Source organism: Rana temporaria, chromosome 12 (genome assembly GCF_905171775.1).
Source record: "Rana temporaria chromosome 12, aRanTem1.1, whole genome shotgun sequence".
Taxonomy (NCBI): domain Eukaryota; kingdom Metazoa; phylum Chordata; class Amphibia; order Anura; family Ranidae; genus Rana; species Rana temporaria.
In genome coordinates this window covers 124,493,124-124,510,414 of record NC_053500.1, presented here as the reverse complement: position 1 = coordinate 124,510,414, position 17,291 = coordinate 124,493,124, and the positions used below count along the sequence as shown (strand labels likewise).

Genomic DNA, 17,291 nt, shown 5'->3' with positions numbered 1-17,291 from the left:
CAGGAGTCGCAGTTTTCTGCCATAACTCCCAAATGAAAAGAGACTGTTTTGACTCTAATTGATGCGGTGAACTCTGAAACTAGAGGATCAGCCTGTTTCTTCTAGGTGGGTGGAGAATAGGGCGCTGTAGATAACAAGGAGACTTTAACAAGTACATGACTGGCTCTGGAAATGTAATTAATGCCCCACAGCAGCATTCGGAAGAGGGAAGCACATTCTATAGGAAAAACAAAGAGAAGAAGGAAAATCTGAATGCAGTAATAAAACACTTTAATGACAAGGAAGGGTTAAAAACACTTACAAGATGGAAGTGAAAAACAGACATCCAGCGGGATGTCTCCTGGGAGTAAAGACAGCTGCAGGTGGAAATTCCAGCCAGCCAGCGGTGGAAAACACGGTGTCTCTGATCCAGGAGTGAGAGCCGTTCTGCCAGGGACAGCGTGGAACGCAGGCAACCGGAAGTGATGTCAGAGTGGGCGGGACACGTTTCGGAGCATGCCCAGTCACTCCTTCTTCAAACCAATGGAGTAATACAAGGGGAATGGTTTTATATGAGAGTCAGGAGAGGGAAAAAAGGGCAGGGGGTGGGCGGGACAGATAACTGTCAGATCATTACATGGCAGTATGCACTAGAATAAATACAGTAAAATACAGTTATTTTACTTTCTTTTTCTTTTTTTACTTTATTTTACTAAATGAGCAGTTAAAGTAGTTTTAAAGGCAGAAGGTTTTATATGCATTAAGGTAAAGAACCTTCTGGGTGCAGCCCCCCCCCCCCCCTATACTTACCTGAGCCCCGTCCCCATCCAGTAATGTACAAGAGAGCAGCAGCTCTCCCAGTTCTCTCTCCTCGTTGGCCCACACAGCAGCGGAAGCCTTTGGCTCCTGGTGCTGTCAATCACAGCCAGTAAGCCAATGAGGAGAGGGCAGGTGCAGGGCCAAACCGGGTTCGGTGTGTAAACGAACATTTACAGGAGCGTGGCTCACTGTAAAGGAGGATTTTCAGATTTCCTGGAGTTAAGCTTTAATAGTATAGGTTTTTATTGTTGTTAGTAAAGTATTGCAGAATTTTTTTTTGTTTTAAAAAATAAATAAAAGTATTATTCATCCAAAAAAAATCTAATGTCAGAAAGAGCATCGCAACAACACTTTGTGTGGTCTATTTGAAATCATTTCTCTTTTTATGAATAATTAAAAGTTGTATTTTACTTTTATATTTTTTATTTCTTTTACAACCTTTATATTGTCACTATTGTGTACAGTGCCCCAAGTTCTCTCTTTTTTATTATATATATATATATATATATATATATATATATATATATATATATATATATATATATATATATACTGATGTGTTAAACATTTGCTTGAACTTTTTATATCAGTCAGACTGTGTGCATACACATCCATTATCAGTTTGCGGACTCTGTCGTCCTCTGCTGGATATTATGCTCAGCTGTCAGTAGGGGGAGATCTGTCACAGTGGCGTTTAACTTTTATAACTCTATAGCTTCCATGTGTCAAACAGTTTTACAAACAGCTGTACAGTCCAGTTGTCAAATGGAGTCAATAAAGGAAGAGTGAGAGTGCAGTACAAGGTAAATACTATAAAGTACTAACCGCAAAATATATATGTTTTTTTGTTTTCACTGCTAGTTGTAAAGTAGAGGTACTAAATTAAAAAATTCAGAGGTTCAATCAGCAACATTTTCTTTCAGCAAAGGTCCAAATTACATATTTTTGCGACTCTTCACATCAAACCCACCTCCTCGTATATAACTATCCAGTTTTTATATCAGTGTCCTCAGGCCCCACTACATATCACAACTGCATCCCCCCCCCCCCCCTTTAAATCACAGTCCCCAAGTTCAGGTCACAGCTTCCCCTTCACAGCAGGGTCCTCTGACCCCTTTCACATCACCCCCCCCCCCACACCTGGGGTCCTCTGCCCCTTCACATCAACTCCCCTTACACCCACAGCAGTGTACTCTGCCCCCCTTCACATCACCCCACAGCGGTGTCCTCTGACCCCCTTCACATCACCCCACAGCGGTGTCCTCTGACCCCCTTCACATCACCCCACAGCGGTGTCCTCTGACCCCCTTCACATCACCCACAGCGGTGTCCTCTGACCCCCTTCCCATGAACCCACAACAGTGTCCTCTGACCCCATTCACACCACCTCCCCCCCACACCTTGGGTCCTCTGCCCCCACTTCACATCAACACCCCTCCCACCCCACAGTGGTGTCCTCTGCCCTCCCTTCACATCACCCCACAGCGGTGTCCTCTGACCCCCTTCCCATCACCCCACAACAGTGTCCTCTGACCCCATTCACACCACCTCCCCCCCACTTCACATGAACACCCCTCCCACCCCACAGTGGTGTCCTCTGCCCTCCCTTCACATAACCCCACAGCGGTGTCCTCTGACCCATTTCACATCACCTCCCCCCCACACCTGGGGTCCTCTGCCCCTTCACATCAACACCCCTCCCACCCCACAGTAGTGTCCTCTGCCCCCCCCCCTTCACATCACCCCACAGCGGTGCCCTCTGACCTCCTTTACATCACCCAACGGTGTCCTCTGACCCCTTTCACACCACCTGCCACCCACACCTTGGGTCCTCTGCCCCCACTTTACATCAACACCCCTCCCAACCCACAGTGGTGTCCTCTGCCCCCCCTTCACATCACCCCACAGCAGTGTCCTCTGACCTCCTTCACATCACCCAACAGTGTCCTCTGACCACTTTCACAGCACCTGCCCCCCCACACCTTGGGTCCTCGGCCCCCACTTCACATCAACACCCCTCCAACCTACAGCAGAGTCCTCTGCCCCCATTCATATCAACCCACTCCCAGAGCGTTGTCCTCTGCCCTCTTTCACAAGCCCTGTACACACGATCGGACCTTTGTCCGACCAAAATCACAACGGAATTCCATCGGAGCAAAAGAGAACATGTTATCTATCTAAACTCCAATGGAATTCATCGGAATTTCCGATGGGGCATACACACGGTCGGAATTTCCGATGGAAAAAGTCAGTCGGACCTTTTCCATTGGAAATTCCGATCGTGTGTACGGGGCTTTAAATGTTACATAGCAGGTGAGTTCGAAAAAAGACACAAGTCCATCAAGTCCAACCTATGTTGCATCATGTATATACAATCTGTCCATTTCCTCTGCAACTTTCATATTACAGAGCAGAGAGCAGGAGGCAGGACAGCTTTGGATGGGGGACAGGAGCAGGAGCTGCTGGAGTTAACTTTTCATACCAACAAGCTGGTGATCGGTTGCTAGGACCATCCTTCACCATACATGACCTGACCTGCATGTATATCACAGTAATGCCCACTTAGTGAATAGCAGTAGCTCTTGAGACATAGTAAACGCCTTTCCTTTTTGGTAAGGAGAATTTCTGGCCACACCCCTCAGCACAAGAGTGGCTGAGGGGCCAATGGGTGGGTCTGGCCGACGGGGGCGGGCCTTTGGCTGGGCATCTCCGCACATGCTCACTTGTGTATCTGTATAAATATTTATACCTGAGAGCCTCTTGCATGAGGGATCAACTACTGACCACCGAGGCTTTGATGAAAGAGGTTCGCCTCTGAAACGCGTAAGCCATAAATGTCGGTCTGATGCCATCTGATCCGTGTTGTTACCGTGGTTGCTGGGCGATACGGTCTACCAGTATAATTGTCCGATAAGCGCTGTCTTTCTACTCTGTGAGTATGACTATTGTTTTAAAGTGGAGGTTCACCCGGAAATGAACATTTTTAAGATTAGATTCATGTTAATTTTGTCTAGGGGAATCGGGTGTTTTTTTTTAAATCGAAGCCGTACTTACCGTTTTAGAGAGCGATCTTCTCCGCCGCTTCCGGGTATGGGCTGCGGGACTGGGCTTTCCTTCTTGATTGACAGTCTTCCGACAGGCTTCCGACGGTCGCATCTATCGCGTCACGATTTTCCGAAAGTAGCCGAACGTCGGTGTGCAGGCGCCGTATAGAGCCGCACCGACGTTCGCCTTCTTTCGGCTACTCGTACTCTTAAAAACATTTTTTAGGGTGAACTCCTGCTTTAATCTATTCAATAAAATCCCTTTAAGTGATAATGCACTAGGTCGGTGCGCCCTCCTTTTTCTTTTCTTCCATAGCAACTAATCACCTGCTGGTGAAGTTAAAGCGGAATTAAACCAGTTGCATTCACAGCATGCTGGGAATGCTAACTGTCACTTTTGCTTGTGCTGTCAACCAAATTGTCAAACTATCAGAGACAGTATAGTTACAGAAGGATTAGGAGGGCCCTGCTGGTGGAGCTTACAATACAAAAGAGAGGGGGAGGTGGTACAAATCGTAATAGCTGTGGGGGATGAGCTGATGAAGGTGGTTGACATACAGTTTTCAGGTGGAGGCGGGGTAGGCTTGTGCCATATGTGCTGTCTTCCATTAGGAAGATTTCCCTTCACTTCTGTCCTTATGACTCAACAAGAAGTGAGAGCAGATTTTTCCAATATAACAACATGAGGAAAAACCCCTCTTATGCCGCGTACACACGATTGGAAATTCCGTCATGAAAACCATGGATTTTTTTCCGACGGAATGTTGGCTCAAACTTGTGTTGCATACACACGTTCACACCAAATTCCGATCGCCAAGAACGCGGTGACGTACAACACTACAACGAGCCAAGAAAAATGAAGTTCAATGAGTCCGACCAAGCATCAAATTGATTCAGAGCATGCATGTTTTTTGGTGCGTCGGAATTGCATACAGACAAATGGAAATTGGAATTTCCTACAAGAACTTTTCTTGTCGGAAAATTTGAGAATCAGCTTTTTCTTGTCAGACATTCCGACAGAAAAAGTCAGATGGAGCCTACACACGGTCGGAATTTCCGACCAAAAGCTCACATAGAACTATTCTTGACGGAAATTCCGACTGTGTGTGTGCGTGGCATAAGGCTGGGTTCACACATGTCCGGCTGCGGTTTGCAGTCCGGAATCCGATGCAGTTTTGTTCACCGGTTCAGTTGCAAATTTTTACTTGAATTTGCACCTGAACTGAACCCAAAATCGCACAGGACCCCTTTTAGAAACAGATCATGGCCGCCCTCCGGACATATGTGATCCAGCTCCATTGAAAGCCAGTCAGATTCCCATGTTGTGAAAATCAGATGCGGTTAAAAACACGTGAAGACAGTTGTCAAGGAAACAAGATTCCCCTCTATACTTCTACTCTAGTTCTGGCGAAATTTTGGATTTTCCATTAATTTTATTCCACGTGACACTGTCAATCATCATAATTCACCTTTTTATCCAGCTCAAAAAAAAAAAAAAAAGAAGAAAGCATAGCGTGTAGCCAGCTTACAAAGCAGTAGTAAAGCGCAACCATTGTGTAGCATTGCAGAGCAAGAAGCAAAACCTGCATATGTAATGAAGAATGGCTGCCACTATGTTCCTATATAGTTACAAATAATACCCCCAGGAAGACGTCATCTGTGACGAAACGGCGTAGGGAGGAGAGGCGTGCTGGCGCCACACTGCCAACTGTGCTAGTCCCGGAAGCTACGGGTAGCGATCCAGAGCCGGCCGGCTCGTTTACATTCTGAAACGCTAATACATTCACGACTTATTGTAAGTACAATATTGTTTATAATGATTAAACAATTTTTTTATGAATTACACTATGGAAGCCTTTTTTCATCCTACATGGGGAATTACTGTATAACACCAATACTGAGGACATTTTGTTCAGTATATCTGGGGACAGGGGAGGGCTGGCAGCCTTAGGCCTGGGGGGCAAGTCCAGTCAAGTGGCCCATTGAACCGCCGAATGAGCTCATCATCCATGGCCCACCTGTTTTTTTAATGCAGCCTCACCAGTGCCCATCAGTGCAGCCAACTCCAGTGCCCATCAATGCAGCCTGATCAGTGGTGCAGGTTACATGGGGTGTATGGGGGGGGGGGGGAGATGGAAGGTCAGCTAGGGGTGTCAGAGTCTCTCACCTCAGTGATCTCAGCTCAGCAGGTCCTTGCACGCCACGGCCTCCTGGGGGGGTAATGCTCCTGGTCCTGGGGTCAAGTTGCAGCCAGCGCCCAGCCCTGCGTCCCGACTCCCTGGCACACACTGCCTCTGCCTACTTCCAAGAATCCAGTCCCAGGGAGTTGTAGTTTCCTCTGCGCTGCTCTGTTTTCCACCCACCGGGAGCTTGAGCGTGGACTACAACTCCTGGAATGCAACAGCCCAACTTCCTAGTGCAGAATAAAAAAGAAAATGATAGAGGGCAGCGGCTGCGGGTCATTTTGAACATAAGTTAGAACGGCCTGGGAGGCAATTGCCACCCTGCCCCTCCGGCCCAGCCCTCCCCTGCCTGGGGATATTTTACTACTTAAGCACAGAGACCCGAGACTGGGGAATAAGTCTGAGGCGCATACAATCTCCTTAAAAAAGAGATCTAGCTATTCAGTAAGTGGCAGTATTTTGACTGATGGAGGACCTGTCCTATCAACTCTTCTCACACCTTCTTGTGTGATATAGTTTTGTGTCACTGCGGAACATTGGGCTGAGGAATCCTCATTTCTGAACTGTTGTTTTTGAACTCTATCTGGTCTGGAACACTCTTTTCAAGTATCTAACAGAGTGATTGGGACACTTAGGCCGGGTACTAACGAGCAAACATGTACGATGAAACCGGTCCGTCGGACTGTTTTCACCGTACATGTCTGCCAGAGGGCTTCTGTACGATGGCTGTACTAACCATCGTACAGAAGTCCGCGCGTAATCAATACGTGGGGCGTGTCCGCGTCGTCGCCGCGACGATGACGCGGCGACGTGGGCGGGCCTGCCATTTAAAGGCTTCCACGCATGCGTCGAAGTCATTCGACGCATGCGAGGGACGGCGGGCGCTCGGACATGTACGGTAGGTCTGTACTGACGACCGTACATGTCCGAGTGGGCAGGATTCCAGCGGACGGTTTTAAAACACGTCCAGGAATATTAGTCTGCTGGGAAAAGGCCCGGCGGGCAAATGTTTGCTGGAATTCGGCCCGCTCGCGCCTACACACGACCGAACATGTATGCTGAAACTGGTCCGCGGACCAGTTTCAGCATACATGTTTGGTCGTGTGTACGGGGCCTAATACGGCATTTATAGAAAATATTTTTTTCTGTTTTCTCTTTTGAGAGTTTTTGTTATTTACCTATTTTTTATGTTCATCTTTTAATGTTTCACGATTGTTTATGGTGTAGTATCAGACGCATTATCTTCCCTGCCTCTGATATTTTTTCACGTGTTATTTGAATTTGACACATTACTTCATTCAGCGCAGCTTATTTATTTTATTATAATACATGGATACAAGGCTTTTATAACATTAACATGTATTAATAAGATTATCTACCTCAAGCTGATATCAAAAATAAAAAGACTGTACATTGCTTTGAAGAATATATCCAATATCCCATCTTCATAAGCACCTTAAAATTGTTTGATAATTTAATGTTCAGGGTAATTTCAAATGAATGATCATACAGTAGGAGAGAGCTTTCCGTGAAGGGCCTCCATTGTAGTACAGAATTTACAATGAAGTCTATTGTAAACATCACAGTGCAATACACAGAGTTCCCTTCACTGACCCCCCCACCCAGATTCCACACATTCCTTTGGTCCACTGTCCATCATGTAGGAGCCCGTCCCTGATAAAGGGAAACCAGGGGATCAGCACACTGTAGATAAAACCTCTAGGACTCTTTGAACCCATCTACTGCACAGCCAGGGGCCTAATGACAGATGTGCTGCCAGTAATTTTGGACTATTCAGACTATTCCTTGGAATACTACATAGTTGAATAGACTGTGACCCTACTACTAATGATTGCCAAGGACAATAATCAGAGCCTTATGCCTTATACACGATCGGAATTTCCGATGGAAAAAGACAGATGGTTCCCCGTGCATGCGTGCGTTCCTGGCACTTTCTCATTCAAGACCCGGCGCTCTCAGTGCGCCTGCGCCGTAGACATCGGTTCCCGATTTTCTACAAATATCTCCTTAACCATGTAGGTTAAGGAGATATTGCAAGCACCTACAGGTAAGCCTTAATGTAGGCTTACCTGTAGGTGAAAGTAGTATCAGAGGGTTTACAACTACTTTAAGACTTTCTGACTGCCCGATTACTCATCCACCCAAAATAGCCTCTGGTGGCACTCACAAAAATGGCCACAATGGTCAACAGGGACTTCATGGATATTTTTACAGTGCATGGGGAACAGGAGATCTGAGAAAAGGGCACTATGAGATTGCCTATGAAGGAGATATAGAAGGTTATAAAAAGGAAGAGAAGAGGGCGCGACCATCCAAGTGTAGATTTCAAACATGAAATTAAAAACAGGCCAAGTGCACTCACAAGTAGCTCAGAACTGCAAGCCTATCATCACCATTATCATCATCGAAGGCATCAATGTAAGATTCCAAGAGCTTGGCTGGTAAAACCTAAAAGCAGAGTTCCCCAGGGAAGCGGCTGTATGATGTATGGTAGTGGACGGCAAACTATACCAATTCAGGACTTCAGATCTCTTGATACTATAGAAAACAGTTTTCATCACAAAGTATTGCCCCTATACTAGGGTTGTTGATAAGATTATGAAAAATACTCAGGGGCACCCTGAGGAAAGTAATGATGTGCCACGGAATGCAATGGTGTTTAAGGGCTATGGTAGGGTTGTCCCGATACCACTTTTTTAGTACCGAGTACAAGTACCGATACTTTTTTTCATGTACTCGCCAATACCGATTACCGATACTTTTTTTTTAAAATGCAGCCTTGTGTCCTCAAATGCAGCCATGTCCCCCCAAATGCAGCCATGTCCCCAAATGCAGCCTTGTGTCCCCAAATGCAGCCCTGTCCCTAAATGCAGCCTTGGCCCTAAATGCAGCCTTGGCCCCAAATGCAGCCATGTTCCTAAATGCAGCCTTGTGTCCCCAAATGCAGCCTTGTGTCCCCAAATGCAGCCTTGTCCCTAAATGCAGCCTTGTCCCTAAATGCAGCCATGTCCCTAAATGCAGCCTTGTCCCCAAATGCAGCCTTGTCCCCAAATGCAGCCATGTCCCCAAATGCAGCCTTGTCCCTGAATGCAGCCATGTCCCTAAATGCAGCCTTGTGTCCCCATAGTGAAAGCCAAGCCCCCCCGCCGCTGCCGTCTAGTTGATTAGCGCCCGGGGAACATAACAACTTTCATTTGAATAGCTGTGTGTTCCCCGCCGCGCCTCGTCATGTATAGACACTCCCCCTTACTCGGACACTTTGATAGACAGATCACCCGTCCAATCCTGAAACGGGTGATGTTTCTATCAAAGTGCCTGGACAAGGGGGAGGGGCTATACATGACGAGGCGCGGTGGGGAACACACAGCTATTCAAATGAAAGTTGTTATGTTCCCCGGGCGCTAATCAACTAGATGTCGGCAGCGGCGAGGAGGCTTGGCTTCCACTTTGGGGACTAGGCGGCAGCAGGTCTCCTCTCCTCCATACCCGAGGACTGCTCTGCTCCGCCCCCTCTACGCCCCCTCTCCGCCAGCTCTTCCGCCTCCTCTCCACCCGCTCTCGGGGGGGGGGGGAGTATCGGGGGAAGCATCGGGAGCATTTGCGCGAGTACAAGTACTCGCGCAAATGCTCAGTATCGGTCACGATACCGATACTAGTATCGGTATCGGGACAACCCTAGCTATGAGTATGCAACAAACAGCCCAGTGTACAGAGTGCAGGGTTCGGGACTATCTACCATATAGCCCAGTGTACAGAGTATAGGGTTCGGGACTATCTACCATACAGCCCAGTGTACAGAGTATAGGGTTTGGGACTAGCTACCATACAGCCCAGTGTACAGTGTGGAGGGTTCGGGACTATCTACCATACAGGCCAGTGTACAGAGTGCAGCGTTCGGGACTATCTAACATACAGCCCAGTGTAGGGAATGCAGGGGACTGGAGTATTCCAGGACCAGCTGGCACTTTAGATTAGGTCTGAAACTGGCTCTGCCAGGCCTTAACAAATGCCCTTTGCAGGCAGGGACTGCAGGGCCATTTGGTGTAGCAAAAAATGTAGGTAGTCCTAGTGTTAGCTGTCCACGTGGCTACTGCTCCCAGCATCACATCTTCAGGCCCTGCCAGCCCACCTGGCTGCAGCTGCCTCTCTCCACTGCCCGTGCCACCAGAGTCCACTCCACTGGCTATGCACCCATCCCAGATTGCACTCTCCCAATCACTCACAAGCCCTCCTGGCTGCCTCTATGGAACTCCTGTGGACTTGCCCAGAAGTGTTCTCCCACTGTCCTCTCTTGCTCCTCCTGTGCTTCCTGGTCAGGACACCTCTGTGGGTTGTAAGAGGGTCCTGTTTGCACCCAAATCCAGGCCCAAGGTCACCCCCCAACCCCTAGACTGGGGAGCTCCCTCAAAGGCCACAACAGCCTAACACTCTATCTTCCACCTGATACCAACTCCTCCTCAGCTGTGCCGACCCTGAGTATTTAAGGGGGGCCAATACAGTTTGGGAATTGGTCAGGGCTGCTCAGAATACTTAAGGCAGCTCCACCTCTGCTCTCCTCCTTACTTTTAAGAAGATTCCAGCATGTTCTGGAAAGTAGTGGGAGGTCTCAGTGATGCTCCCTGTGAGTCACCCAGCCCCCCCCTGAGTCACTCAAACCCTGACCCAGAAAAAAAACCACACAGACTTGGCTGCCAGTCAAGCCTGGAAATGTACCTGCACTAACAAAAACTCTGTACACATCCAAGTACCACTAGGGGGCTACATAAATATTACTACTGTGACGCTAAGATATAGTAACGGCTTTGTTTTTTTTTTCTTACCAAAGAGATTCCCTTGAACTGTAAACCACTGTTAGCCTGGTACTTGTATTCCAACTTAGCTGAAGTCCTACAGTTTGTATCCTCATTAACCACTTGGGATCCGCCTGCCGTCAATTGACGGCTACAGCGCGGATCCCAAAAGCCAACACGACGTCAATTGACGTCCGCCCCTTTGGGCGGTCCCCGCGCGCGCTCCAGAGCGCGCAGCGGGGAAAATCTGTGTTGGCCGTGTCCCTCGGACACAGCCAATTACAGATCGCCGCGAACGGCCAATCAGAGTGGCCGTTTGCGATGCGATCTGTGCGGCCAATGAGAGATGATCTCATATGTAAACATATGAGATCATCTCTCATTGCCGTTTTACACAGAGACAGCGGTGCTGTCTCTGGAGAGGAGACCGATCTGTGTCCCTTGTACATAGAGACACAGATCGGTCACCCCCCCCAGTCACCCCCTCCCCCCACACAGTTAGAACACTTTCTAGGAAACATATTTAACCCCTTCCTCACCCCCTAGTGTTAACCCCTTCAATGCCAGTCACATTTATACTGTAATTAGTGCATATTTATAGCACTGATCGCAGTATAAATGTGAATGGCGCCAAAAATGTGTCCGATGTGTCCGCCATAACATCGCAGTCCCAATAAAAATCACAGATCGCCGCCAGTTCTAGTAAAAAAATAAATAATAAAAAATAATAATTCTGTCCCCTATTTTGTAAGCGCTATAACTTTTGCGCAAACCAGTCGCTTATTGCGATTTTTTTTTTTTTTTTTTACCAAAAATATGTAGAAGAATACGTATCGGCCTAAACTGAGAAAAAAAATGTGTTTTTTTTCTTTTTAAATTGGGATATTTATTATAGCAAGAAGTAAAAAATATTGTATTTTTTTCAAAATTCTCGCACTTTTTTGTTTATAGCGCAAAAAATAAAAACCGCACAGGCGATCAAATACCACCAAAAGAAAGCTCTACTTGTGGGGAAAAAAGGACGTCAATTTTGTTTGGGAGCCACGTCGCACGACCGCGCAATTGTTAGTTAAAACGACACAGTGCCGAAAGCTGAAATTTCACCTGGGCAGGAGGGGGGTATATGTGCCCAGTAAGCAAGTGGTTAAAGTCATATGTCAGATACAATTTACAGAAAACCAGTTCTTCAACATGCTGTGAAAGTTCCAAGTAAATCCTGCTTAACCACTTCAGCCCTGGAAGGATTTACCCCCTTAATGACCAGGTCATTTTTGGCGATACGGCACTGCGTTATTTTAACCGACAATTGCGCGGTCGTGCGATGCTGTACCCACATAAAATTTACGTCCTTTTTTTCCCACAAATAGAGATTTCTTTTGGTGGTATTTGAACCTGTCTGCGTTTTTTATTTTTTGCGCTTTGAACAAAAAAGACAATTTTGAAAAAAATAAAATTTTTACTTTTTGCTATAACACATATCCAAAATAATATATATATCAAAAATTATTTATTCATCAATTTAGGCCAATATGTATTCTGCTACATATTTTTGATAAAAAATCCCAATAAGTGTATATTGATTGGTTTGTGCAAAATTTATAGCGTCTACAAAATAGGGGATAGATGTATGGCATCAGTGCCCTGATTACAATTAAGTGCCAGCAATGTGTCCCCACCACTGCCAGCAATCAGTGCCTAACTTTGCCCACAAGTGCCAGAAATCAGTGCCCACAAGTTCCAGCAATTAGTGGCCATTAGTGATGCCAGTCTGTGCTGCCCATCGTGGCTGCCCATCAATGCCACCCAGTGCCACATTTCAGTGCTTATAAGTGCAGGATATTAGTGCCTCCTTATGAGTGCTACCTAATCAGTGCCCATCAGTGCAGCCTCATCAGCGCCCATCAGTGAAGGAGAAAAATTACGTATTTACAAGATTTAGTGACAGAAACTAAGGAAAAAAAAATTTTTGGTCTTTTTTTTTTTTAGGAATTAATGCAAAAGCCAGAAGTGATTAAATACCACCAAAAGAAAGCTCTATTTGTGTGAAGAAAATTATTAAAATGTCACATGGTTACAGTGTAGCATGACCGGGCAATTGTCATTGAAAGTGTGACAGCACTGAAGGTTACAATGCAACGTAGTAAATAAAGCTGCATTCACACGAGCGTTTGGCCGTGCTATGAATCCCAGGAGCAAGAATCTACAGATCTCTGCAGCTGGAATTGACAGCACTGTATGGATAGCTGCAGCCACTTACAGTACAGAGCAAAGACAGGCTGTTGGCGGCTGCTCTTGACTGCCCACAACGAAGGAAATTGCTGGCTGTGCGAACAGTCACAAACAGCTGCGGCCGTTGACAGCCTGTCTTTTGGACAGTACGGCCTCAGCTGTCAATCCCAGCTGCAGAAATCAGTAGATTCTTGCTGCTTGTTTTTTCGCAGTGTGGCTAAACACGAATGTAGCCGTAATCAGCATGAGTTGAGTTCATGAGTTTAAGCCCCGGTTCACATTGGTGCGTTTTGACATGCAAATTGACATGTTAAATCGGCGGCAATGGCACTGTCTTAATCGCTGCGACGCTGCATTTAAGACGCCGCACGGGTTTCAAAAAGTAGTTATTGTACTACTTTTTGCGATTTCAGAGTGCGATTTCCATTGACATCTATGCAGAAACTCGCACAGATGTCTGTAAAATAGCCGCCGAAATCGGGACTGACATGCGGGAGTGAAATCGTGCGGCTTCATTCACCCAGGTCAGTGTGAACCAGGGCTAAGGCATTGCATGTGATTCGCACCGCATTGCTGGGCAGATCACATGCGATGTTTGTGCAATGCAAATTCAGCCATATAAACTCTACGGCTGAATTTGCATCTCATTCGGACTACTCGCGCATGACCTTTTTTTTTGTCCGCACCATAGTCGGATCACTGTGATCCATCTGCGTTTTGCAAACTGATTGAGGGGTGTCGGTAAAGCGGAGTTCCACCCAAAAATTGAACTTCCACTTTTCACAATTCTCCCCCCCTCTGATATCACATTTTGCACCTTTCAGAGGGGAGCAGATACCTGTCTAAGACCCCTTTCAGACTGAGGAGTTTTTCAGGCGGTACAGCGCTAAAAATAGCGCTACTATACCTCCTGAAAAAATCCTTCACTGCCTACTCAATGTGAAAGCCCGAGGGCTTTCACACTGAGGCGATGCGCTGGCAGGAGAGAAAAAAAAATCTCCTGTCAGCAGCATCTTTGGAGCGGTGAGAGGAGCGGCATGTATACCGCTCCTTCACCGCTCCTTCCCATTTGAAACAATGGGAAACCGCGGCAATACCACCCGCAATGCGCCTCTACAGAGGCGCATTGCGGGCGGTATTAACCCTTTATCGGCCGCTAGCGGGGGTTAATACCGCACCGCTAGCGGCCGATTCCCGCGGAAATCCTGTCATATAGCGCCGCTATTTTTAGCGTGCTATACCGCCAGCGCGGCTCCAGCTCCAATGTTAAAGGGGCCTAATACAGGTATTTTGGTCCCACTTCCGAGCATAGATATCGAGCCACCTGCGGGTATCTACACCACTTCTGGTGCCTTTTCCGTCTCCCCCGCTGTCTTCTGGGAGACACACAGGGCCCAGAAGACAGAAAGGACCAGTGGGATCACGCAGCGCAAGTTGCGCATACACAGTAGGGAACCAGGCAGGAAGTGAAGCCCCAAGGCTTCACTTCCTGATTCCCTTACCAAAGATGGCGGCGGCAGCACCCGAGAGCCGAGGGACAGGTCGGCTTCAGGTGCTGACATCGCGGGCTCCCTGGACAGGTAAGTGTCCTTATTTTAAAAGTCAGCAGCTGCAGTATTTGTAGCTGATGACTTTTAAAAAAAACAGGCAGGAACTCTGCTTTAACATACACTATGCAATGAGTTTGCATGAACAGGCTTGCGATTCTGATGCAGATTTGCAGCGAATTCTCACCGCCTCTAGTGTGAACCGTGGCTAAAGCATTCCATGATCCTTGAACATGTGTCAATATGTCCCTTTATTATTAGAAATGTCTGCTGCTGAGGATGGATAGCTTGATTTGCTTTGCAGATATAGGCGATGCAAATATTGTGCTATTTAGGGAGGCAGACCAGTATAGCTAACAGTAGGTATTTACATTCAGCTGGACCTTTTCCATAGTGTTGCAGACTATTCACCACTTTATAAGTAGCTTTTCAGTTCTGGATGAAGGGCGAAACATCTTTAACATTACAGAAGGGGTCCAGTTAAATGTGACCAACTACTACTAGATATAGCATAACTAGGGATGAGCGCCGGCGTGTTCGCGCACTCCACGTGCAGAGCCCGCCAGGAGGTGAGCACGGCGCTGTGCTAATCGCAGCCAGGGAGACATTGTCCCGATGCTCGGCTGCAGGAATCGTGAAATGTCTCCCTGGCTGTTATTAGCGCAGCGCCGTGCACACTTCCTGGCGAACACGCCAGAGCTCATCCTTATACTAGATATAGCATAACTAGGGATGAGCGCCGGCGTGTTCGCACAGTCCACGTGCAGAGCCTGGCAGGAAGTCGGCACTGTTCTGCGCTAATCACAGGCAGGGAGACATTGTCCCGATCTCTGCATCCACGCATAGGGACAATGTCTCCCTGCCTGTGATTAGCGCAGCGACGTGCCGACTTCGTGGCGGGCTCTGCACGTGGAGTGTGCGAACACGCCGGAGCTCATCCCTAACCATAACCCGGATAATAATAATAGGTACCTTCACTGACAATACTAAAGGCAGTAGCTTTAAAAATGAACCATGCACCTTTCCACCATCTGTTACAAAGCATCATTAAACATTAATGAACATTTAATATAATTAAAAAAATAATAAAAGGAACACAGCATAGCCTTAAATTAAATATACCCTTCAAACCGTCCACCGCACCCCAGCCCTATACATTGAACAGCTTACCTTAGGCGTGCTCCTTATACTTTGTCCTACACCTTCCTGGATCCCTCCCATTACCTGTCGGCAATGATCTCATACTAGTCACTCCCACCGCACAGATCACAGGAGAGGCACAGAGGCAGACATAAGCACAGGTAAGGCAAACAACACCATATACTATATAAATCAATAGGGTCTAGAAGAATATTCTCACCTATTTCCAGCACAGAAAGCTCTTAAAGCTCTTTAGGAAGTAGTATGATATCTTGACGGTTTCAAATTTACAAAAAAAAGCAAGAAATTTGTGCTAATGAGTGACACACAGAACTAGTCCAGCATTTAATACAGTTCTCTCATGTTAACAGAGCATTGCAGTGTCTGTATGAAATAGAGTAGGGAATTTTGCAGGAGGGGGCGGTTCAATGAACCAGTATAGGTAATCTACAGGGACGGTGCCAAGTTGGAAGATTTGTCATCGCAAAATGTCTATGGATTTGAACCTTGATCAGCTACACAGTAAAAATCCTAGTTTATAGAATGTAATATTCAACTCATACTCACTTTATGAACTATCTTGTAGTTTTTTAAAGGTCAACCGCAGACAAAACTGCTATTTTGGTTCCGTATGGTTATTAGCAAGACGAATGTACTGGCTTTTTATTACTCTTATGCCGCGTACACACGACCATTTTTCGGGTTGTAAAAAATGACGTTTTTTTTTATGTCATTTAAAACGATCGTGTGTGGGCTCCAGAGCATTTTTCACGACGTAAAAAATGGGCATTAAAAATGTAGAACATGCTCTAATTTTTAACGTCGTAAAAAACGATCGTGTGTAGGCTTTAAAGGGGTTGTAAAGGTAAATGTTTTTTCACCTTAATGCATCCTATGCATTAACCACTTGCTTATTGGGCACATATACCCCCCTCCTGCCCAGGTGAAATTTCAGCTTTTGGCACTGCGTTGTTTTAACTGACAATTGCGCGGCCGTGCGACGTGGCTCCCAAACAAAATTGACGTCCCTTTTTTCCCCACAAGTAGAGCTTTCTTTTGGTGGTATTTGATCGCCTGTGCGGTTTTTATTTTTTGCGCTATAAACCAAAAAGTGCGACAATTTTGAAAAAAAAATACAATATTTTTTACTTGTTGCTATAATAAATATGGCAATTAAAAAAAAAAAAATCGCAATAAGCGCAAAAGTTATACCGCCTACAAAATAGGGGACAGAATTATTATTTTTTATTATTTATTTTTTTTACTAGAAATGTCGGCGATCTGCGATTTTTATTGGGACTGCGATGTTATGGCGGACACATCAGACACTTTTGACACATTTTTGGCGCCATTCACATTTATACTGCGATCAGTGCTATAAATATGCACTAATTACTGTATAAATGTGACTGGCATTGAAGGGGTTAACACTAGGGGGTGAGGAAGGGGTTAAATGTATTCCCTGCATAGTGTTCTAACTGTAGGTGGAGGGGGGGTGACTGGGGGGGGTGACCGATCTATGTACAAGAGACACAGATC

At 46.4% G+C, this 17,291-nt stretch overlaps 2 protein-coding genes across 2 annotated transcripts in view; one reads left to right on the top strand and one right to left on the bottom strand.

Moving 5' to 3' along the window:
• Positions 1-15,864, bottom strand: part of LOC120918761 (phosphatidate phosphatase LPIN3-like) — an 87,773-nt gene extending 71,909 nt beyond the window's left edge. The window contains exon 1 of the mRNA XM_040330525.1: positions 15,783-15,864. Coding sequence (XP_040186459.1) covers positions 15,783-15,833 — 51 coding nt within the window. The 5' untranslated portion in view covers positions 15,834-15,864. The remainder of the gene's footprint in view (positions 1-15,782) is intronic.
• The window catches only part of MYL9 (myosin light chain 9), a 43,767-nt gene continuing 42,306 nt past the window's right edge, over positions 15,831-17,291 (top strand). The window contains exon 1 of the mRNA XM_040330528.1: positions 15,831-15,913. The gene's annotated coding sequence lies outside the window, so the exon portion shown is untranslated. The remainder of the gene's footprint in view (positions 15,914-17,291) is intronic.